The sequence below is a fragment of the Fonsecaea monophora genome (assembly GCF_001642475.1).
Source record: "Fonsecaea monophora strain CBS 269.37 chromosome Unknown Scaff1, whole genome shotgun sequence".
Lineage (NCBI taxonomy): Eukaryota > Fungi > Ascomycota > Eurotiomycetes > Chaetothyriales > Herpotrichiellaceae > Fonsecaea > Fonsecaea monophora.
The window spans coordinates 950,778-974,705 of record NW_019173932.1 but is presented as its reverse complement, the minus strand read 5'-3'; the positions used below and the strand labels follow the sequence as shown (position 1 = coordinate 974,705).

At 51.6% G+C, this 23,928-nt stretch overlaps 7 protein-coding genes across 7 annotated transcripts; 2 read left to right on the top strand and 5 right to left on the bottom strand.

Annotated features, from left to right (window-relative positions):
- Positions 1-1,089: 1,089 nt before the first annotated feature.
- AYO21_00333 (hypothetical protein) lies at positions 1,090-2,622 on the top strand (the record flags this gene model as incomplete). Its single annotated transcript, XM_022650323.1, has 3 exons — positions 1,090-1,289; positions 2,031-2,256; positions 2,404-2,622. 3 exons carry the CDS (start codon positions 1,090-1,092, stop codon positions 2,620-2,622), a joined length of 645 nt encoding a protein of 214 aa, XP_022517649.1.
- A 2,695-nt stretch (positions 2,623-5,317) lies between these two features.
- On the bottom strand, positions 5,318-7,006 carry AYO21_00332 (hypothetical protein; the record flags this gene model as incomplete). The annotated part of the gene is made up of 3 exons (XM_022650322.1): positions 5,318-5,851; positions 5,928-6,406; positions 6,478-7,006. 3 exons carry the CDS (start codon positions 7,004-7,006, stop codon positions 5,318-5,320), a joined length of 1,542 nt encoding a protein of 513 aa, XP_022517648.1.
- A 922-nt stretch (positions 7,007-7,928) lies between these two features.
- Positions 7,929-9,911, bottom strand: AYO21_00331 (hypothetical protein; the record flags this gene model as incomplete). Its single annotated transcript, XM_022650321.1, has 7 exons — positions 7,929-7,982; positions 8,041-8,190; positions 8,249-8,577; positions 8,640-8,973; positions 9,029-9,354; positions 9,407-9,611; positions 9,705-9,911. The coding sequence occupies 7 exons, from the start codon at positions 9,909-9,911 to the stop codon at positions 7,929-7,931; spliced, it is 1,605 nt and encodes a 534-aa protein (XP_022517647.1).
- Positions 9,912-11,485: 1,574 nt separating this feature from the next.
- On the bottom strand, positions 11,486-13,312 carry AYO21_00330 (hypothetical protein; the record flags this gene model as incomplete). The annotated part of the gene is made up of 1 exon (XM_022650320.1): positions 11,486-13,312. The coding sequence occupies one exon, from the start codon at positions 13,310-13,312 to the stop codon at positions 11,486-11,488; it is 1,827 nt and encodes a 608-aa protein (XP_022517646.1).
- An 88-nt stretch (positions 13,313-13,400) lies between these two features.
- Positions 13,401-13,952, bottom strand: AYO21_00329 (hypothetical protein; the record flags this gene model as incomplete). Its single annotated transcript, XM_022650319.1, has 1 exon — positions 13,401-13,952. One exon carries the CDS (start codon positions 13,950-13,952, stop codon positions 13,401-13,403), a length of 552 nt encoding a protein of 183 aa, XP_022517645.1.
- A 736-nt stretch (positions 13,953-14,688) lies between these two features.
- Positions 14,689-15,489, bottom strand: AYO21_00328 (translation machinery-associated protein 22; the record flags this gene model as incomplete). The annotated part of the gene is made up of 4 exons (XM_022650318.1): positions 14,689-15,092; positions 15,148-15,235; positions 15,309-15,328; positions 15,405-15,489. The coding sequence occupies 4 exons, from the start codon at positions 15,487-15,489 to the stop codon at positions 14,689-14,691; spliced, it is 597 nt and encodes a 198-aa protein (XP_022517644.1).
- A 5,470-nt stretch (positions 15,490-20,959) lies between these two features.
- Positions 20,960-22,642, top strand: AYO21_00327 (hypothetical protein; the record flags this gene model as incomplete). The annotated part of the gene is made up of 1 exon (XM_022650317.1): positions 20,960-22,642. The coding sequence occupies one exon, from the start codon at positions 20,960-20,962 to the stop codon at positions 22,640-22,642; it is 1,683 nt and encodes a 560-aa protein (XP_022517643.1).
- Positions 22,643-23,928: the final 1,286 nt, after the last annotated feature.

The following is a 23,928-nucleotide window of genomic DNA, read 5'->3' as shown; positions in this document are numbered from 1 at the left end:
TGATGCTCACCGCTGACCTGGTGTACCCAGAAAGAAACTCGGGGGGCACGTTGAAGTGGACAATTTCCGATTCGTCGGCCGGATCAAGAGTTTCCGTCCATGCGTTTTTTGCTTGGGCAGCTTGGTGCTTGGGTAATTAGTATTGTCCTCATGGCCCTTGCACGGGGCCCCTGCACGGCTCAGAATTCTTGATTTTTTTTAATTTTTTTTTTTTTTGGTTATGCTCTGGGACCGATGACCCTGAGTTTTTTTTGTGCCTGGCTTGGTCACAGCGGGTTTCCAGGCTACATGTAAATATGCCACATGGGGCGAAATGCGACATGTTAATTTGACGTCTTCCCCTCCCCCCAAGTCAAGTGCCAACAGTGCGAAATTTCGGGTGTGGTATGGGATGGGATGGCAGTGAGTGGTTCGTGTCAGCCAGCCAGCGTTTTGACTACCTACCTGAGTACCTGAGTACCTGACTATTAGGATGGAAATGTCCCAACTCGGACACCGGATATTATCATGTACCAGTAACGAGCGTGGAGTAACTACTGTACCGAGTACATATAACCCTACGAGGTCAGAGTGCATACCGTCCTTGACTCCTCGTAGTATCGTAGTATTATCCAGTACCTGGGTGGTACCTATGTGGTATGTGGTCCGTCCCATCGCCTGCGAGTACATAATATCGCCTCCAAGAACCGAGTAGTAATAATCGGCAATAATCCATTTAGGTGCCATTCATGATGATGAATAGCGGCCCCCTCCTCCGCCGCCACCTGCCCTGTCCTGTCTTGTCCTGTCTTGTCCCTGGAGCTAACGGCGGCGTGGTTACTTAGCCAAGTAAGCGTGGTAAGCCCTGTCATGGCTGTCTGGGCCTTGTACCTGAGGTCGGAGGAGCCTCGCGAGCTGTGACTTGACTACCTCGTACTTTTGAGTACTAGGACTTTTGTTTGTTATGTACATATATATATATCTACATCTCTATACAATTGATAATTATATCCATCAAACGAGCGAAAGCGCAGAACCATTCCTCAATCTTCAATCTTCATTCTCCCTTGGAACAGTACTCCCTCTCCCGCTCAGGGGCCGACTACAAAAATGTCCCTCCGCCACACCGCCACCAGCACCAGTGCATCAAGCACACCGCGCGCGGCACCCTCATCAAGAGCAGCAGGAACCCGCACAGGAGACAATGAGGAAGGAGATGATGAAGAACCCGTCATCGCCGGCCCCTTCGTCCTGCACCACGGGTCCTTTATCCTCGAGTTTCTCCGACCAAAGCCGTCGAGGCAGGCTTCGTGAGTATCCAGTCCAGTCCAGTGATACCCTACCATTCATTTTCCTATTTCATTTTCCTATTTCCCGTTGTTGTTGGTTTTTATTTGAATAAAGAGATAAAATTCAGAGGGAGTTGGGACTGGAGTTCGGACAGGAAGTAGAGCAGGGACAGAAGGGGGGCTTTATAAGATATGGCAAGGCAAGACAAGGCTCCGTCAGGGGTCTCAGTCTCAATGCAGTCATTGAACCATGGCGCTTTGCTTCCTACCTATACATACCAGGCTGATTGTTCCCTACCAACCTACCTATCTACCTACCTACCTTGGTATCTCGGTAATCAGGGGAACTCGAGGGGAGTCAGTCAGTCGCGCAAGGCTGCGACCAGACATCGTTTGGACATGGATTTTGGTGCTTCATCCAACACCTCTTTTTGGAACACACATCTCAATCTTGATGCACTTACTGACGGCCTCTTTCCCCAGAGTGTTGATGCGAGCCACGTACAAACATGATCACCCGCTGTGTCGCAAAGGCAAAGCATATCCTCAGGTCTGTCGATTCCCCTGTCTCCTTGTTGTAATTATCTCGTTTCTGGGATGGCGTATACTCTTCGCTGCCCACAAGCAGACGCATCACTCGACCACCAAAAGACGGTCGGACTTCGGTTGAGCGGTACAATGCTGATGGATTTCCCCTTCGGGTCCGTAGGCACCACCACTCCACCTGCACTTCCAACAATCCGAATCGCTGGCCGTGCTCAGCGGCGAGCTCGGCACCACGACGACATACTCACGAATCGACACCATCCACACACCTCAAACCACGCCTCCCGCTCGACCGCACCACATTGCGCCCTACATGCCTCACCAGATCTGGCCGTCGCCGAGCGCAAAGGAAGACACGACGATGCTGATATGGGCACACCCGAACCCCAAAGACATGGACGACAAGATGGACCGGCTCTTCTTCCAGACTCTGTTGCTGTACGTGAGTGACGTGGCCGAGGGCAAGGAGCCGTTCTCCCCGTTACAAATCATGTTGATCCAGTTAAGTTTCTCTCAATATCTTCCCCACGCTCTTGGGCCTTGGCTTTCCCGCTACTACAATTTCTTTTTTTCTTTTTTCTAACGATAGAGAAGACACATCTCCGCCACGGCTCTGGTCGTCTTGCCGGGCCTAACCTTCCTCGGGCCCCTCCGGTGGTGGATCCCTTGGCTGTTCCAGTGCCTGTGCGCCTACCTGGCTCTGTGGCTGGGCAAGAAACCCCTGCTGAAAAAGTACATGTCGGTCGAGGACTGGGAGGACGAGGATGTACAGGAGCGGATCGGCATGTGGAGGAAGAAGGATCTTTGATTTTTCAAGGATTACAGAAGGGCGGGTGGAAAAGAGGAAGGAGGTCTGGCTAGAAGTCGTGTGTGTGTGTGATGTGATGTGATGTGATGTGATGCGGTGTGATACAAAGGGCCCCTCCCGGTCTTTCTTTTAGCCAGTGTGCCCTCAGTGTCCGTAGAGCACTCGTTTTGCGCGTGGGGCTCTCCCCTTGGTGTCGATTTCGCTTCAGCTGAGGGTGTGCCAGTGGATTGGCGGTTCGTTAAGATCTTCTCGACAACGGGGTGAGGGTGTTCGGGTAGTCGAGAGCCGAAGGGACAGTTCAGCAAGTAACAACGTGCCACGACACGATCCCACCGTCAACGAAGAAAAAGACGAAAGGCGCAAGGACGAAGAAGCACGAAAAGAATTGAAGGTCATCCAATATCCACCGTGTCTGAATGGGCGCGCCAGTTTTGAATCAGAGTTTCGCAATCCAAGGTCAAAGTACCGCAGGACAAGTCGGGCAAGTCAGGCAGTCAATCTCAGTCTCAGTCGGGCAAGCAGGCAAGGAATAGGAATGGGAATAGAATACCAGTAAAAAAAAATACGAGGTGAACCAACACACAAAGTCTATTAGGTACTGAAGCAAAAGGCAAGCAAAGGCAAGGTTTCTCCTATCAAAAAAGCATAAAGCGTTCCACCTCCACGCTTTTTCTTGCCTGATTTCTTTGCCCCCGTTGGCTTTTTGCCTTGCTTCGCCCTTACACAGGATTGTGACAACGCAACAAGAAGAACAACAACGTGGAAAGGAGGGAAGAGGAGGGCAGGGCAGGGAGGAGAGGTCCTTGTACGATGCAAACTTTCAAACCTTGTAAACCTTGTTACACCGTCTCTATCTTGGGAGTTTTACTTCTACATGGGTAGTACAAAGGTTAATACAACCCACTGAGCAGCGTCGTAATAACAAACATGTCGTCTGTTATTGGGTATTGGATCACGATGAGAATCTGAATCCTGGACACCCTCAGGCCTTCAGGGCCTCAAAAGTCCCCCTCCTCGCATCATGCATCCCACGACGACTAAGGAGGAGAGAGGGAGAAAGAAAAGTCGTGTGGGGATCGATCAATTTGCAATCCATCAAAGAGTATTGGATGAATCTCATATCTTCTCCCCCCTCGTCTGCTGGCCCCCTGCCCTGGTCCCTCCCTCCTCCCTCCCTTGTTCCGCCGGGACAAAACTCTTCGTCTCGAGTTGTGTAACCACCACCACCACCACCACTCCATCTTGAAAGTGGAGTTTGCGAGATGGAGGTTGGGCTGCAAACATCCTACGCCCTGTAATCTTTCCAATCAAGTGGCTTCTCCTCCCCAAAGAAAAAAACTTTAAACCTCAACACATGAGCAGGTCTGAAGAATCCATGCAGTTACATGCATGCATGCATGAATGCATGAGTGATATGTGGTCGTCATTGATCACGCCAAAAGAATCAAACAACATAAGCGTAAAGGTTAAATTGATGGAGAGACATCGAGGTGTGGTGTGGTGTGTGAGTGGATATGTGGGGGTTATCAGATCTAAAGACGTTTCACAGATCTAATCTGATCGAGAATGGGACTCCGGTTTCGGCGGCACCGGTGCTAGTTGGCTTCTGAGCATCTGTGGTTAGATATATAGAGAGATAGAGCCATGGACCTCGCGAGGGCGAGGCATAAGTGAGACTATCTTCGAGCGGAGACTTGAAGCATGTATCGAACGACATGGTTCTCAGACGCACACACATAGAGAGAGAGAGAGAGAGAGAAACTGAAAATGAGGGAGGCATACGGCCTGGTTATCCGGGAACGTAAATGGAGTTGGGTGCACCCTACACGAACAAAAGCGTCAAAAGGGCCCTGAGAGGGTAGACACGAGCAAAGAAGAATGTTGAACAAGTGACCCGAAGAAGAGAGAGTATCATCAACAGGCTTCTCTCCTTTCCCTCGCCTACTGCTTTCGGGGGAAACGAGGCTGAAGGGAAAAAAGGGGAAGAAGACATCCTTAGTCAGAAAGAGACGGCTGTGCACCATGACAACGGAGTAAGACAGTCATTGGTATCAAGGATGGCTCTCCTGCTTCGTCCCTCTGTATATCGCTGTTCAGAAGGTAACATCTCACCCAGTCCCCTGCCAGCCAGGCTTGCCCCGAGAGTCTCACAATAAAGTCTACGTCCCCCTTGGACCACCACACGGCATATCGACGCCAGGTCATGTCTTTGCTCGCCCCGTCTTCTTTTCCATTCTGTACAAAATGTCCAGCATCCAGCTATCCACTATCCAGCATGACACCTCCCGGTCACAAACAAGCACTTACCAGCAAGGAGTTCCCAGATCGTCACTACAACCGTCAAACCAACTCTCAACTCGGAGACTGCTGGCCTCTGCTACTACTGCTGGCTCAGAGGCTGTAAATGAACTCGGGATTCTCCTTGTCGGTCAGATCGAGCCACCTGCGCAGAACACGAGTAAGCCATTGCATTGCGTTGCACACCCGGACGACGCCGATGGTAACAAAGAACAAAAAGTGAGTCGGATGAAAGCCCCAAAGACAGAAAAAGAATGTTGACCGATCGACATGTCACCGGCACCTCACCACAACCAACCTCGCCGTCGCTCGTCTATCTCAACCCCCAACAAAACCTCTGGGTGGAATTGCAGACAGAGCATTGGGCAAGGACCGGCAAAGAACAGTGAGAGAGCACTTACTCCTGGTTTTCCAGCTTGATGTATCCAGGCTCAGCCCTTTCCCGCTCCTTTTTCTTGTTCATCCTCTTACAATACCACCAAATGAAAGCGAGGTCCAGGAGACATGCGCCCCAGCAAACAAGGATGGTAATCTCAGCCGGCCTATACTGGGGCGCGTCTTTTGGCCTAAAGGTTTGTGGGCCGATGATATTCCCGACGCAATAGCCGACGAGATACAATGCTGCCACGGTCGTCTTCTTGGTGTAGCCGGCGACGTTGGTGGCGATGAGGGAGAGCAGCGCCACAAAAGGTGTGGGAGACGCTTGGGTGAGATAATAACCCGCAAGCCGGCCCGCGTTGTTGCCCAGGGGCAGTGCAACAATGAGGATTATGCCTAGCATCGCGATGCACAGACCTCCCATCGAAACCAGAATCCGCTGACCAAGGCGATCGCCGAGCCACCCACAGAACATGAGGGCCACAACCTCGACCGCGCCGCCAGGCGTGCCGTACAGCAGAGATTGCTCGGGTGTATAGCCAAAGGAGACGATCTAAAAGGACATTAGAAGGAGCGCCGACATAGGCTTGCATATTCGCAGGCAACGAGAATCACACAGGAATACCTACCAATTGTGAAAAGAAGTTGCTGATGCCTCCATTGGGGATATCGGCAGTGAGGGCGTAAAAGGTGAAAGCCCACGTCAGTGGATCCAAGAGAGCTTCCTTCAATTGATACCACTTGAAGTGCTTGTTGCCGATACCCTGCTGGTTGATCCTCACTCTTTCGACGGCCAACACCCGATCACGGGGCTTCAACCACCGCGCATTGAGTTGGTTGTCCGGCATGACAAAGAAAAATACCACCCCCAGCACGGCGGTCAGGCAGCCGTTGACGAGAAAAACGATTTTCCAGGGAGCAATGGCAGTCCCGTGCTTGCGAGCACCGACGGCGATCCCATACGCGACGAGCCCGCCAAAGATCTGGCCGAAGCCGTTGAAGGAAAACCAGAAGCCCGTTCGGGTGCCTTGCTCGCGCTTCGTATACCATTGAGAAGTGAACAGGGCGAATCCTGGAGTGACGGCTGATTCCATCACGCCGAGAAAGACTATCTCGTCGTCAGACGGTCGCACGAACAGCATCGAGGGCAGATACAGCATCACAAAGAACGACACGTACATCGTATAGCAACAGCACCGCCAAAGTTGGAGACGGTGGCAAACAATGCCAGCACCACGCCCCAGCCCACGACACAAAAGGCCGAGTATTTGGCAAGTGGAAGTCTCTGCAACAGTCGATTTGTGGGATACTCCCAAGCCAGATAGCCAAAGTAGAACATGCTGGACAGCCACTGGTAGTCATCCCCCACGAGGTTGATGTCCGTCTTGATGCCCATGATGCTGGCATATGACAAGGTCGTCTTATCGAGGTAATTCAACCCATACACGACGCAGAGCAGAGGCATGAGATGCCAGTCAATTATGCGCAACAGCCGCTTGTTAGTCGCCTCGTCAATCTCGACGACTTCGCCCGAGGCGAAAGCTTTCATCGCCTCGTCGGCATCCTTGCTATGCTCGAGGATTCTCTTTGCGGCGGCGGTAGACGACACCGAGGCCCGCCGCTCCTCTATGTTCACCGGTGAGACGGAGCGACCACCAGGAACATTGTGGACGGCGACCGACTTCTCGTTGCCTTGGATGTCGCCCATGGTTGATGTTGACGTACTTCGAAGTATGTCGCGTGCCCTGGCGGGATAATGACGGAAGGATGCGGCTGAGGAGTCAGAGAAGCAATGTAACCCCAACTCAGAAACAAGGACTGTCGAATCTGTTACACAGAGCACTCGTGCCGTCGAGTTGCTGTCCCGAGGAGAAGCACAGACCGACAACAGAGCCTCGAGATTGCAGACATCAAACAAAACAGGAAGCTGTCGACACTTTTAACATCAATGACAGAAGGACAGTTTATCTTCCCCAGGACTACTACCGAGACAAATCCGGGTCGCGATAGCACTGATAGGCAGAGCGGTTCTGGACTTCAAGGGACGTTGCATCACAGAATGAAGCAAAAGCCGGGGTTGGATAAGCAGTTCCCACCAAGGCACCTGGTATTGCTTCATGTGGCATTGCATCAATCACAAACGGAGGAAAAGGTGTCGAGAGCGGGGACTAAAATGGGGAAGCTTAATGCGGTCAGTGGTTCGAGGAAATGTCATGGGAGCTGTTGTGTGTGGATTGCATAGAGATAGGAAGGAGGAGGACGATCAAAAGTTGAATGGTACGATGGATGGTTCGAGGGCGACGTCAATGGCGCCCGCTGCAAGCCAGCAATGATCGTCATGCGTACATTAAACCGCATCAGGAAGGTCTGAACCATTTGGGATCAAGGTCGACCAGTCGATCATTCGACCAGTCGCGCAAGGCAGCCAGACAGAAAAGATAAAAGTGATCCACGAGCGGCAAATGTCCAAGCGATATCTCGTGGCAATCGCGTGCGAATTCATGCGGACAAGTCCTTCTGGACAAAAGGGGGAAACCAATATCTTTTGGGGGGGCGGGTATAAATATATATCATATCGTGTATATCGCTTATTTTTCTTCGCGTGGCACATATCACATACTGCTCTTTGTCTACATTGACCTCTTTCCATAAGGCTCGAACGGCATGACAACGGCCACGAGCGCCTGCAACACCTGTCAGTACTTTGTTTGACTTGATTCCTGGAGAACAACATCCACTTACCATGGCAATGTAGAGGGAGGCACAAATGTAGATGGGAGCACTTGTGGCCGTGTCAGAATAGGCCGCCACAAAGGCACTTACAAGACCCATGACCCGATTGCAGCCAACTGCGATGCCGTTTCCTGTGGCTCGGTGGGCAGATGGCAGACTCTAACCAATGTCGTTAGTATCAGATCAGATCTTCGGCCTGGAATCTGGGGTAACTTACCTCGGGAGTATACGCATAGAGAGTGCCATAGTATACATTGACAAAGAAGTAAATCGCACATGTGAACCCCAAATTCTGAGCCGGGGTGCGCACTGCCGTGTACGCAAAGAAGAAGGCCATGGTGATCAGAGCTCCAATCACCATGGTGTACCTTCTGCCCAGGTACTTCCAGTTGCACATTATCCCAGCAAGCACCGGACCAAAGATGCTGACCGAGTTCGTGATCATGTAGTTTCGCCAGGTATAGTAGGCGCCGCTTTGCCCTGTCTGAGCACCACGACTCTCGAGAAACTGGGGCAGGAACACGTAGAAGAGCGGATAGGCAAGTCCTGATAAGCTTGTGGTTAGCTCCAGAGTTTCTGGCATGGAGACGCTATCCTTCTGCACTTACCAATCAAGGTCCACGACAGCCAAATCAAGCAAGTAGAGACTCCGAGTTTCTTGGTCGCAAAGAGACCTCGCAGATGAGCCAAAAACTCGGAGAATCCATATCGCGATTTGCCATATGTCGATTTGATGGGGCCACACGCCTCGAGATGCTCAATAGTGAGCGAGCACGGTCTGTTGTATTTGGTGGCGATCGCGTGGAAAGTGTTGACAACTTCCTGGTCTTGTCCCTTCGCGAGGAGGTACTTTGGTGTCTCCTTGAGCCGGATGACCGTCACCCGGAGAATACTGAGAACAAAGACCAATGCTCCGTTTGAGTACCAGACATAACGCCAGCCCTGTTGAGCAACTGTTAGCGAATCTTTTGTGTATGATTGTTACTGGCAAAATTACCATGTTGTTGTCGTAGGTGCAAGTCGCGTGGCTGGTACAGTTGTATCTCGAGATTGAGAGGAATGGCCACGCAAAGGCCGCCGCAATCACAGGAGCAAGTCCCCACCAGCACGCCATCAGCGTCAGAAGCCATTGCTTGTTGCCAGGCAGGTACTCGAGGAACACAGTGGTGTCCAGGATCAAATTCCCTCCAGATCCAAATGCTGCCAATGCTACAAAGGCACCCAGAGCATACCAATTGGGTGACGCACCCGCAACGATGGCAAAGATCGAACAACTGAACAACGAGACATTAAAAGCGAATCGACGACCAATCACATCAGCACCTTCAACCCGTCAGTAATGTGGAGTTGCCTCAAATTCATAGGGGAAACCTACTCAATCCCCAGAACAAGGCTCCGATCAACATGCCACAGTATGCAGCCACGGTAAGACCATTGCTAAAAGAAGGGTTAAACTCAAGTGCGGCCTGGCCAGCAGTGACTGATTGCAGTAGCAGAATCAAGGAGTCGGCTGCGTAGCCAAAGCCGTTGAGGAAAAAGAGCTTCAAATGCATGTTGGTCCAGCCGATTTCGTCGATAGCCTACGCGAGTTGGTTAGCGGCCATGACCTCCAAGCTTCTTGTCTCTACCCTCGCAACTCCGAGGCATTACACAGTGTTTGGGGGATGACCAACATCATTCACAAGGCGCATTTTCTTGTCAAGAGCAGGATCGACATCGTTCATGGAGAAAATTTGGCCTTCCACCGTGTTCTCATCGAGCGACTGCACAGAGATGCTATGGCGCACTCTCTCACTAAGAGAGTGTTGGTGATGATGGCGGACATTTTTCGAGTCGGCTTGGGTTTCAACCACCTCTTTTGTCGGATAATCGGTAGACATGGCGGCTAGGTCTTTGCTTGTACCTGAAGAGGTAGGGATATCGTATCTAGCGGCGTCGCAAGCAGTCGTACCTATCCAAAAGGCTTGCCAGTCGAGGAACAAGTTGGCTCTTCTTCTCTTTGCCCCAAACGAGTCTTTATCTTCTTTTGTCGCAAGAGGAACTGGCGAGAGTGACAGGACAGAAGAAACCGAGATACAGAGGCAGGGACAACAGTAGGTTTATCAATGGGAGGAAAAACCCATGGGGACTGGGGGACTGACGTGGGCCCTCGCTCCGAATTCCTGACAGTCCACTGGAAAACCATTCCCTCGATTGGCACGAGGGAACTATCCCTAGCCGTCGCCGAGTTGACATCCCAAGCTAGATCGTTTGGCCCGAGCTGAGTGGGCGCCGTAGAGAGAGGAGGACCCGGTCAGTGCAGCGATCAGCCAGCGCCATATCGGATGGGCATGCCTGGCTAGACCATTGAAGGACACGCGACAAGGACACAAAGGCACACGACGTGCGAGCTGTGTTGTAACGCTGCTGTCGATTTCGGCTGCTACAGCCAATCCGAATCGCTAAGGCTGACGACAGCAATGAGCAACACAGCCATGACGAAAGAACTTACTCCAAGCGTTTGGTTTGGGAGGCGGGAGAGCGGGCGTGAGGTCGATCTGGTGGCAACCAGTGAAAGACAAGACCGTCTTGTGTGCGCCTCCAAGACCAACTGAGGAACCAAGATGGCGCAGGCGACTGCGCTGATTCGGTCATCGGGTCCAGCGCGGGGCAGTAGCGGGGTGCACCTCTGGCCTTGGGCTTTGGAGTTAGGCTTGGTGTGGCTTAGGGCCCCTTAGGGTGGCTGCAGTGAGCCTCAAGACTTTTACGAGAACTACGAACATCTTGGTTAAAGGCCCCTGTAACAGGCTAGAGCCTTTGCCCAGAAGCTGCACTGGAGGGGCGGCAAGCCTCGGCGGGAGAGGAAATTACACCGCGAAATCTTTCTTCTCCGTGCATTTGCCTCTTCTGCCCAACTACAGGTACAAAGTAAGAGGTAATGCGGTAATACCCATTGCTATGGTCACCAATCGCGGCCCAAGAACCAGCACGTGGATGGAGTTCAAAGTATGAAAAGAGGAAGAGTCCTTTCTCCAATTCTCCAAAGCCTCTGCGAAGAAGACGGCGAATGCTCGCATCGCAGGTCTTATCATCTACAAACCTGTGACCTGCGCAGTCCGAACAGGCTTGTTCAGACACTGTACCGATAGCTTCCAGCTGACACCCCCTGCATGAGAGACTGTTCAAGCGATACCACCTTTTGATATCTCAATGGTTTCGAATTGGACGCCAACCGACCACGCGTCTGTTTGACTGCGATATCAGGGTATCTCAACAAAGGAAATCGCCCAACAAAACTCGCTCAAGTCGATCTCGCTTTTAGACACCATCAAGCTTCATCCCTAGCTCAAACGTAGCCCAGCTTTCCCCCGAGATAACCTCCAGCTCTGTGATCCTATTTTATCCAAAGGACAGGTCTGAAGTCAGGCAATATTCTTCTGTCGCCTGCTTCGTGACTCGCCTCAATCCTCCAAAATCATATCTCATAATAGTAGTCATCGTCCAGACCTTCTCTGCTTGGAATCTCAGGACCATCCATTCCATCCATACCCTCCACGATGCCCTCCTCGTCATTGAATCGCACGTTCAGGAGCCGGACTTTGAGCCCGTAGTCACTGATCATATGTATGAGACTGTTGGTTTCAGCGGTAATCGGTTGCTGGTCCAAAAGCATCAAAAGTCCGTCGAGCCATTCCGAGGCAAGGCTGTGACCGTTCGGGTGGAAGGTAAGAAGGACCGCTTCCTTGGTCCCGTGTCGGGGCGAAGACGTCTTTGAGGAAGTTCTCGAATGCCCTTCTCGGCTGCCGCGGGATTTGGGCAGGAATCCATGAATCGTGATCTTGTTGGTGGTAAACCGGTCATGGAGCAATTCCTTCAGCGTCGAATCCGAACCAATTGATGATCTGTCATTGGCCGTTACATTGGAAACCACAGATGATACAATCGATAGATCGATCTTGTCCCTCAAACTAGCTGTGGACGGGGGTTGCTCTTCCTTTTCGTCGAAATCGCCCCAATGCAAATACTTGCGGTTCTCGGAGAGTCTGATGAAACGATAGCCATGCGTTGTGTTTTGCACCAAAGTATCCTCCGTTACAGGGCCTCCGCCTTCTTGATCCGTGTATGTGCCATTGGGAAACCATGCTCCGGCCAGCAGGCACCGAATCCTTTGCTCCTTGACGAATTGCAAAGCTTCGCTCTGCAGCTCTTCCTTGACTCCTCGAAGATGCTGACCCCACACGTCTTCGTATGTCAGTTCCAAGAGTTCCATCTGTAGCTCACGAAGTTTGCTGTACTCGAAGGCAGCCATCTCTTTCTCGATATCTTCGATACCCTTGGTGCGATCAGCTCCACCGACCACACTCTCCACTAAAATTCGAACCAACTCGACAATTTTGGGGAAATCGTCGACTTCGGCACCCGTTGCCTTCCATAATCTGAAGAATGCATGTAATCCAGCAACATGTAGGCGACTCCAGTGTAGTAATAGGGGTTTGAACACTTTGTCAAAGTTGGTCCGGCTCTCCAATGCCAGGTAGCTTTTGGAATCCTCCAGATCCATCTTGTCCACTTCAAAATGCTCAAAGAGTATTGCCGTCAACGTCAGACTAGCCCGAGCCAATGGACACCTTTGCTGCTCCGGCAGCACTGATTGTTCCAGCAGGATATTCTGGAATTCGTCTTGGTATTTGCGGACGTAATCGGAAAGATCCATCATTCCCAGGAAGCCCATATCCGCGAAATCTGGCTCCGGGTTCTCGCTCGTGAACCCAAGTCGCCTCCATTTCAGCGGGTTATGCTTTGATTTGGATTCCCCATTCCTTACTTCAAATTCGGGTTGTTTTTCAGGATTGCTGGAGAGATGGACGGCTTTGATGGTCCGCCTATGTTCCGGCTTGACTAGGTCAACCGGTACGTCTCTCCACCTCCTCAGCAAGATTTTCGTCAATGCTTGGAATTCAAGCAAGGGATGCGCCAAATCTTGTAAGGCCGAACTCTGCATCAGCACATACACTGCCTTGATTACCCCAAGATCTTGTATTCTCTTGATGAATTTGGGCCACTCGGTTTCATTGTCATTTGTGATGGCGTCTCGCATAAGCGAATTGATCAATTGGAGAGCATTCGCACACAGAGCATGGTCTGCGGAAGATAATCTCGTCACCAGCATCTCGAGGAATTGTGGGTAGACTGCGAGAGCCGGTTTCAGGGCTTGGAACCCCCCGGCGTGGTTGTTGGTGTTGATTTGGGAGGATCGATCGGCGTGGTACGGTCGGGAGACAATAGAGACGAGTATTGCCATCGCGCCCCGGAGAATATTCACCAAAGGCTGGCAGACAACCAGTTCTACCACCTGAGCGTAGAAACCGCAGTCAGTGAGTGGCGCTCATTCATTGTGATGGCCTGGATGGGGGAAGCCTTGCCTTCTGGACAACTCGGTCGTTGACAGCCTCCCATCCTTGGTCCACCTCTAGTAGCCTGGCAAAGCTTGCAAGACTGTATGCGAGGGTATTTCCACTGCTTTCGAGGACGAGTGTGCGCAGTTGAGGCAGGCCACCTGCAAGCACGAAATGTTCCGCAAAAGAAGGATCGTTGATGAGCGACTGCAATTTGAAAGCTGCCATTTTCCGGCTTGCATCTTCTGAACTCGACAGACCAGTGAGCAGGTCTGTGAGATTGGGGCTCAAAGTCGGGTGATTGGGATCCATCCTGATCAGCTCTGACCAGACATGAGGGTTCGAGGGCAGTCGAGGCGTCGAGGTCAGTGTGTCGGAAGGCAAGACGTAGGCTTCGGGTATCTCGCTGTCATCGCCATACTGGGGGTTGCGCGGTGTGTCTGATGCCAATGACCAGGGAAGTTCGCGTTGACGGTATCGCCTGAACTGCGGAGCGAATAGTGAGCGAGCCCAGGATGCACTGCTTGAGTGGCTGCTCGGGGACATTTTGTTTGGCGATTGAGGGCTAGCCACGGGGGATACTCCACCAGGGGCAATCCCATTAGGCTCGGCTTCAGTTGATGTGGGTGCCAGGCGAGGCCCAAAAGCAACATCGTTGGGGGCCAGCTTTCGCCAGCGCAAGAGTGACCATGACGTCAACCATGGGTTTTTTCTCAGTGTCGACAGCAATGCAGTACGCGTACTGGTCTTGTGGCTCAAACTGTGAGAAGAGCTGCTATTATAGGATATCCAGTCAGATGAGCTGTCGGAAGAGGGACATCCGTGATCAGACATGTCTAATTTTCAAGCCTCCCAGGGGGATTTGTGATCCTGAAACCTGCGACACAGTTTTTGGGAGAGGGGAAAGCGAGAAGACCCTAGATGAGAAGTTCAGCTTGCAGTGGTGGTAGAAATGAGTTGCTATCGACAGTCTAAGTGAAGCATTCTCGGTCTAGGCAGGATTTAATGAGCCTCACAGACTCCCAGGCATCCCAAAGCTCAAAGGGCCTTACTGTAGAGAAAAGGTCGAGAGTTGTTCAGGCAGTTTGATATTGCTGGAGTTTTCGTGCACGATTTCTACCGAACATTGTTCTCTTCACCTCGGGATCCATACCAGGTCATTGTCCTCGTTCAATTCATAACTGTCCATCCTGGATATCGGCACATATTGCTGACGAGTTTCGGGTTGTGGGCGCAGGGGTTTGACCATAACCCTCCGACATAGTCGTCCAGTGCTTGCCTTTCAAGCCTTCTTCTTTGTATCATCCTTCATGTCCAAATTATCCTCTGGTATCTCAGGATACTTCTCCAGCAGCCAGTCATACAGATCATCACTCACATCACCTTGCACAGTGATCTCCTCCCCTCCTGCAGCCGTCTTGGTGACGCTGCTTCCCGTCGCGAATTTCTTGCCCAGCTCTTTGGCTACCTTCTTCAAATCCAATCCATGTTCTTCCAAGCCTGAAACAACTGTGACGTACTTCCGTTTGTTTCGTTCGACACGCTTTATCAAAACGATGGCTTCGGCCTTTCTCTCCGCCTCTCGCTGTTCGGCCGCGGCAGCTTTGGCTGTCTTTTTGGCAGCATCTTTCTCTGCTCGTTTTTGTGCATCGACGGAGAGAGCTGATAGATTGGCGTTCAATGCTTCTGTGGCAGACTTCGTCAGGTCGATAGAAAGGTAAAGGGTTACAGGACCGCACACCTTCCGAGTACAACTTCTGGTGCATGTCAGGGTGGTTCTTCTCGAGCCATTCTGCACACTTCTTGACCGTCCCGCCGAATTCGCAATACTAGGTGTTGTCCAAAGTCGAGTCAGTCCACTGCCAGCCACATTCATTTGAACTTTGCAGATGTATGTTGTACCTCAGGTGGAAGGGTGCAAACTGTAAATCGCACAAATTTAGCATCAGCATCAATTCTCGCTCCATTGGGTCTGCTTGGAGGACAAAGGAATCGCACCTCCGCAGTAGACAACCTTCCTGGCAGCTGGTCCTGCAGCAGCACCAGCACCGGAGGCTGGCCCTGTTGCGACCTCCGCCGACATCAGGATTTTAGGCTGAAACCCACGATGGTTTTTAAGGTACTCAAGTTACACCTGTGGTTAATGATAGATACCGCCGACAGTGGTGTTGCATGTGGCTTGTTGCAAAATGTCTCGGCCACTCATTCAACAGATACACACTGCGCAGTCACAGTTGCAGTTTGCTGGTCCCATGGGCGCTAGTGGTGGCTTGGTGGTGGTGGTGTAGCGAGAGGATCATTGCCAAGGCCGTAGGCGGTAGATCTTCGGGTGGAGGAGCTGTTGAATGTCACATGTTTCGGCCTCCTAGCCTCCAGCCTCTTGCTGACCAACTTGCTCGCTCAGATATCTTACAATTCGCGCATTCACTGACTGATTTTCACGTGCGAATTACAAGGGCATGTTCAAGGTGCAAGCATTGCCATGAAGACGGCAGGGATCTGAACCTTGAGCTGATGCGAGGCCGTTGCGCCATATCTCCATTGTTATCAATGTTTCCCCGCCCCGGTGTTACGCAGCTCTATCTGACCACTCTCCTCTCAACTCGTCAAAACTCATTCCCTTTTGGTAAGGTTTTGGAAATATCTCCATACGAGGAACCTTGTCGTAGTCCCTGTCATCGACACGAAGTGGTCCTAGCAGAGCTGAAATGCTCATCCCCTCGGCGAGATGCTGCAGTTCTCGTATCGAGTCTGCCTGTGATAATGAGGGCTTTTACCATGAGGAATTCCCGGCGTCGAGATACTCCACTGTTCCAGTCTCAAGCCACCTGCCTTTTGTGTTTTGACACACAGATATGACAGCTCAGCAACAGGGTTGAACCACAAGCAGAACGCTCGAATGATTGATTGACGTGGACACCTGCTTTTTGCCTTCACTTTCCCTTGCGAGGCCCACAACGGACGTGACGAGAGAATGAACATACATGCATCAATCACTTGCAGGTGGATCAAATTTGCTCTCTCCGTACCCCCAACCTACGAGTCACCCTCAGTTGCGGTGGACTTCTCCACGCAATCACATCTTTGAGCTCCTCAATGTCGACTTTGGCTGCCTGAGATGTTTCCTCAAAGAAGGTCAAGGTTTTGTTTAAGGTACACAGTACCGCTGTCACAACACACTATCGCTAGCCAGAGCCCCCGCAGCATGAAAGCCAAGGGTCCAGGCTTTCTGATATACTGAACGAGAAGGTTAGAGGACGGAACAAGTCGGCGACATCTGATTCCGTAGGTCGACTGGATTCTGTAAAGTTCATGCTTGTTCAGCCCACGCCATAATTGGAACCTCTGTGGGATCAGCAGTGGTTATCCCCTTGTTTAACAGCCTTGTCCCCAGCATCCCCTCACTCCTGAGTCAACAAGGGGCATCCGGGCACTCTGGTAGTGTCTGCCAGCAATCCACAGGCACCAGAGGGCCCAAAGAGCACCGCGACGTACAGAAAGTGCTAAGTCAAGCATCCACTCCTTGACCTCTACATTGACATGCTAAAGAAAGTGGACTATCGGAGAGAAGGCGCACTAGAGGCACCCGTCCCGGCCGTCCGTGGAAATCTGTACTGCACGCCAACATCTGTAAAAGCTGGTACCGCTGTTCGTAGAGTGATGATTGATAGAAGACAAGTCCAAAAACAGGAGTTTGATAGAGGTGCATTACACCATGTTTGAGGGTCATCACCCTCCTCAGAACAGATTCGCGAGAGGAGACACTCAACACACGTTTCATGGAGGTAGTGGTGCACTGATACTCAGTTATCCCTGCCCTCGAGAGATCCCTGCCTGGTAGAGTTGATAACATGCGATAGAGAAATATTAACGTTCGACGCTGACATGCATCCAGCTGCCACAGGCAGACTCAAGCATCATCAGAGCGAAACTCATTGACCTGAACTAGAAGGGAGATTACGGATTCCTGACAATCAGCTTGTATGAATGTGACGGACCCTGCAGTAGAGAAAACCTGCCATGATGCGAATCCATGATGAGCCAGCACGCAATAGTCACGAAGTCATCAGTGGAAGGTATACGACAGAGTGCCTCCAGCACGGTTCATCGTTGCTACAAACCTCGCCTACAAGCGCCTTGAGAGCGCCTAGACATCAGAGAACCCTGGGGCGCATTCAAGGCATTGACACGTTGGGCATTCTTGGAGCAGACCAACAGCGCTGGCAAACAAAGATCAAACTCTCGCCAATGGCCGACCAGTGTAGACGAAGACTACCCTTGGTTGAAAGGGATAGAAGATGCCGCACCCAGACGGCCGGCCATGCTGTTGTCGCAAGATGCGCATAGTACACCAAGTCGTAGTATGCTCAATTTGATGCCTTTTCTGTATGCCTTTGGTTTTCAGTGCCTATTATCTGTTGACTCCCTTTGGAGACACTTCAGTAGAGCCTTATCAGCGCGTATCGCTCGCTATCATTAGCTTGGATTTTGTGGAAGTGACTTCCCGTGGAATGAACTGTTCGCTATATTCTCATTAGCAGCACGTAGGAAGGCGGTGACTCTCCAAAAGTCTGTGCATATATCCCTCATCTGTGGCGAAGGATGCAAGCTAGTTGACGGAATCCTCCTGGCTAAGAACGTGATGAGGCTTGATGATGTCCTGCCCCTTGGTCAACGGCTGAGAGTCATCGATGAAAATATTGCGCTGTCATCCAATCCTTTTAAGCGTGGATCTGCAGGGTGGAATATTTCGACCACCCGTTCCGCCAAAAGGGTGGACAAAGAAGTGACCAGTCAAGATTCGCTACTGGATGTGCGATGCGAGTTGGGGCAGCAGAATGGTCAGATTAGTTGAAACGCAGAGGTTCACTTGGGCAGGCAAGAGATGCATTATCCCTGCAAGCCACCGGCGTGGATTTTGCGCATGTCACAGAAAACGAACCCTTTTGGATTTAGCAAGCGGAGAAGCCATCATTGTCCAATGTCGTCTCAGCTTTATGCGACTGCTGTGAAAGGAATTTTATGCTCCGAGCTGCGTAAATCCATCCAGTTCGTTGTTTGAGGTGTGGGCAGGGGGATTGGGTCTGGACAAGGATAGGAAAAGGCGGCTAGGTACTGTGCCGCCCTGAGGTCTTAGCGGGAGCAATATCAGGAAATTTTCGGGTGGCGTATCCGTAACTGTGGCTCATGGTTGCGACGCAGAGTGGGATGCATTTGTTTGTGGACCATCGATAAAAATTTCATAGCTCCAGGCTATCCGGGGTCGTCAATGGAAAGAGGCAAGATGTAGCTGCCAGGTCATGTTTCGATGGAGTTTCCAACACGAGAAAGGTGGTGTGTCTCACCAATGTCCATCAGCTTAGCCAAGAGTCATTGTCATCGTAAGGTCCTCTCACAGAGAGCAACAAGCCATTGGGAAGTTCCAGATTGTCAGGTCGGAAGGAAGGCTTGCCTGAATTATCCGGAGGCAGGATTCGGGTGTGTGGCTTGCAGGTGTGCCGCATCACCAGTGGGAGGGACGTGGGATGTTGCGTCTGAGTTGCAGGGAAGAGGGCTGCTTGCGAGTCGCAATGGAGGGTGAAGGAGGGGTACAGAGGACCCAGATACCAAGAAGCCAAATGAAGGCGGGAAGAGAGTGAATACGAGCAGACAAGGAAACAAAGAAAGTCGCCAATGCATCTGGAATGTCGTACTGATACAAGAGATGCAGGTTGTATCCATGATTGGAAGTTTGAGTGAAATTAACAGAATGCAGGATGGCAAAGGTAGCAGATTATGACTGACAGCCCTGGAACAGATGGGAATTGCCTTGCTCAGGTAATCAATCCATGCTTGATCTGATCTGCGCTGTGCACCCACTGCGCAGTCAGAACTCAACTTAAAAATACCTCGCGCCTAAGCGAAAGTTATATGGGACTAGAGGTACCGATTTCTTACTCGGGCCTCAGTTGCTCAATGCTCAAGTGCATCTGCAGACACTCATCTACACACTTCGGATGAAGCTTCCCCGCCAATTGATTATTGGCCCACAGGTGGTCATCGTCGTCATTCCACTCTTTCATCTCACACAACCCCTCTCGCCCTCTAACTGTTTACTTGTCCCTGTCTGACTGAATCAATTATAGGGACAAACAAACTCACAACTCTCGACAGGCAATTCTCGCCTCAGACAAAGACTCGCTGATAGTCGCTACGGGAGCTCGCCAGAACGAGTAGCGGCTACATCTGCGTCTCTCAGAATTTTCCATACCCCCCTCTCCAACATCTCCCTCCCGTACATGCATTCACCAGCCCTGATCCATGATAGCAGTATCTAACGACCGCCCGGGTCATCTTAGGGACCTTTCCTTCCTGCTTCCCACGCGGCCAACTTTGTTTAGGCTGCTTTTCTGCCATGAGCCTGCACCCTGCAGCACCTAATGTCATATCCGACGACTCCCAAGCCAGTCAAATCAAGGCATGCCCATGTGCCTAGGCTCGACAGGTGGAAGATATGCAACTCAAATCAACTTTTTGGGCAAACCCTCCAAGAGTCGGGTCCCCGGACAATAATCCAGGCCTAGGCCTGTGCTTAGGAGGGATTTACTTGTAGCTGCACGGGCGTTCGGGATACCGAGCACGACACTCTCTGCTCTCTGTTGCTCTCCCGTAGTTGGCCTATGGTTGGCCTGTGGTTGGCCTTTTGGCACCTGGAACTCCACAGTTCGACGCGGGCTCGGCGGGATGCTCCAGACAATTATCGTCTTTGTCGCCTCCCACCCGGGCCCTAAGCACTTAAGGACTAACTAGGGAGGCGCCTTCGTGGGCACCTAAGCAGAACCACTGTGGACTCCCCCTCCCCCTGGACATTAGCCAGACATAGCGCCGCTAAGGGTAGCTGGTGACCCCCTCGCTCTGATCGAATCCTTCGAGACTCAGTCCCTCCTCCAGGTCGATTCCCCCACCCCAGCCTGCAGTCTGCCCACAGGTTCCCACGCTCACTCATTTTTTCCATCCATCCACAAAGCCGCAACATACATCTCGCTACAACTCTTGAAACTCCACACTTTCCTTCCACACATCTTTCAACGCCTCTTTTTCCTGTCCTCGCTTCCAACGTCAAACCTGCACATCCATGCCGCTTGATCCTCGATCTCTTCTCTTCTCTCAACCCTCTCTGCGTCCTCGCGGATCATTCTAAACAGCCCATTGTCCGCCCTAACCGCAGCCCCGCGGGCGCTTTACCCTACTACATACCATCCACCCTCAACTGCCGTCATATTCTGGTTCTATACTAGACTGTCCGTTATGCGTTGTTTTGCGTAACTGACATATCGTCGAAGCAATTCCTCAGTCTAAAGACCTACCCACAGAGGACGAGCGCAGAAACCTCTGCCGCCAAAGACGACGTCGGACGAACTGCCCAAAAAGACCCTCCTCAAGTTCTCAATTCTGAATCTATCTCGACCTAATCTACGCCACTTATCTACTTGGTCTAGCATTTCTACACCCAAGGTCAAGCTTCGTCAACATCAAGAGAGCCCAAGGAAAAAAGGGCTCATGAGGTGCCGCTCATGACGACCGTTCTACAGGCTCCTCTTGCTGGAGCCTCGCATTTCTCGTCTAATCCCATCCACTCCAGCTCATATCCTGATCTATCCGCCTTAGACGCTTCAATATCTTTCGGCCAACCCCCTTCACAAACTTCTCCCTACTCTCGCCACGACTATGGCAAAGTATATCCCGACTCCGGGCCCTCTACCGCGCCCTCTTCCCCTCAATTGACCTATTCCTCGCGGAGGGATTCCAATGCGTCGACGCCGGCTAGTTGCTTGTCTTTGGATCAGAGGGATATAATGGACGAAGACGACGACATGGCATTCCCCGCCTTCGGAGCTGCCGACCATGGGGTCAAGTCGAGTCGGGATGCTGCAGTCTCAACCGAACAACATGACGATATTCCGACCCAGGTTCCAAGTCCTCCCACAGACGATACTTCGCTCACGGGGAGGAAAACTCAGGACGACCAATCAATAGAAGTAGAGCCTACGAGACATGTCGACTACCTCTCACATGAATGGAAAGAGGAAGAAATCTGGAGGTCATGGAGCTACGTGGTTCACAGGCGGGGTAGTCTTACCAATGGCACTCGACTGGAGAATGCGTCCTGGAGGTCGTGGATGAAGGCCAAAAACCACCTCAAAACGGTTTCGCCCGAGACACTCAATTGGCTGAAAGACTGTGACGTGACTTGGCTGTACGGTCCGCTACAGACGAACCGAAGTGTCTTCCAACCCATGACCACCACATCTCCTCCCCCCAGCAGGTTATCTCATTCATCTTCCTTCATCTCCAAAAAGCCCATTTTGAAAAAGAAGTCGGCGTCGGCAGTCATCTTGGAACGGTCAAGGTCCCAGCACTCGCTGTTACAGAGAGCTGGAGATATCATCCGGATACAGCAGTCCAGCCCAGCTGGTGGACGTCCTATTCTGAGACGAGGAAATTCCGAATTTGTTCTGCCACGATACGACAGTTCGGTGGTCAACACCCCTGCCGAGCATGAGACCCCAGGCTTCAGTGGTCCCCGATCTTCCTTCGCTTTTGATGTGCCAACTCCGTCAGAGTGTAAGCACGTCTTGTTCGACGAGGAGGTTAGGCAAGTCCAGGCTATTGATTCCGAAGATGACGACAAAGCAGACGAAGAAGACGTGATCCTCGAGGATGACGAGGACGATGATTGTGGGTTAATGATGGCACCGGCTCAAAGATCGGGTCGGAGCAGTGGTCGAACAACGCCCCGCGGCAGTTTCAGCAATGAGTCCAAGACGATTGTCCCGTTGCCGTCTACTACGTTAAAGTACAGGACCGATACCCCAGAGCCTCACGAGATTCCTAACCCGCCGAATGGATTTTGGCCCACGGCCCGAAAACTATCACCCTCACCATCCCAGGAGACCTTGCGGCCTCCTAGGCCGCACCAGAACTTTCTAATTGATGACGATCCGGAAGTGGTGGATGAGCCTTGGCAGCCTCAGTCTTCCTTTGGGGATGATCGGTCCCCATATGACGAAGAAGATGACGGCAACGACAATCATCCTACAATGAGACGCACCGAGTCCGGTATGTTCATGCCCTACGACGAGAACGACGACGAAGTAGCCATGAACAACACCCTTTTCGGGCAGGCCATGTATGCTGTCAACACTTTCAGAGATATTGCTCATGTGGTATGGAATGTGGGCTGGAATCGAAGATAAAATTGCTAAACGGCCATATTTGGGTGGGGAAAAAATCCGGCGATATTTTATCCCAGCAGCATAGCGCGGCGTTTTTGGAAATTTCACAACATTACGACCCTAATGACGGTACTACGATGGATGCAAGCCAAATTCTCATGGAGAGGTTTACAGTACCACAATATGGCCGAAAATTGAACATGGGAATTTTGAAATGCTCTTACACAGAGTCAGGTGACTACAGCAAATTTGGCGGAGCTACCCACAGCTTTGTATATATGAAGATGGATATGGATCGGGGACTTTGGATCGGATGAACTCGGACAAGGCTGAGTTGGGTGAGAAAAGGACCCTGGCGAAACTTATATAGATGGTTTGCGGTACCAATAGAAGAGAAGGCGAAAGAAACCCAAGAGGGACATGGGCAGATTGTGGAGGGAGATGATGTCGGGAGAAACCGCAGACAAGGATTGACACATGCAGGGAATGGAGGCTCGTGTGCGCCAACTACGCAGTGCTCACCGAGCAACAACCTGCCTCCAGGATGCTATTTGGAGGATGCTCGGCCCTCGGTTTCGCCAGGACAATCAAGGCATGTCAAGATGCGCCTACATACCAGGGGTGGAATGAGGCATAGACCTAGTGGCCCATTGACATTCCACTTTTGATAGTATGAGTACGAACAAAAGAACGCATGACATGTCCAGGATTAGCTTGTATCAGATGTAATGTTATTATCTCTCCGGTTACCCCCGATCTGCTGAGAGCGGCACGGGCGGTTGGCCCAGACTCTTTTTGCTCCTTATTCTTGCTCTTGCTCCTGCCCGAAATGGCATCTCTAGACTTTTGGGCTAGGATGTCTCCATCTGCCCCGGCCCTTTTGTACAAGCCCCAGCATGTTTCTGCTGATTGGATGCTGTGATTCCTCGGGCGATAGCGCCCACGCCATCGTCCCAATTTTTGCGGGGAAAAAGGGGTTCCACGACATGCGCATCATGAGTGATGGGTGCGGGTTTGTGTGACCACCGAGCAAAAGATAAGGGCCTTAAGGGACGACGAGGGTTTTGCGGAGAAAGGATCGACGTTCTGAATATCAAAAAGTTCGTACGTAATGGGATCAACAGGCACCCAACGCACCAGGCGAGAGGCGTCGTTGGCAAGGACTTGGAACGCCTGAGCATGCGAAACTGAGGCTGATCCCTCGATCCTTGTGTCGCCATCTGTGTGTCTCAATGCCCCACGTTATCCCAATGCTGCTCATCCCGGCGCGATGGGAGGCGAACGGGAGGGATGGGGCGATTTCGAAC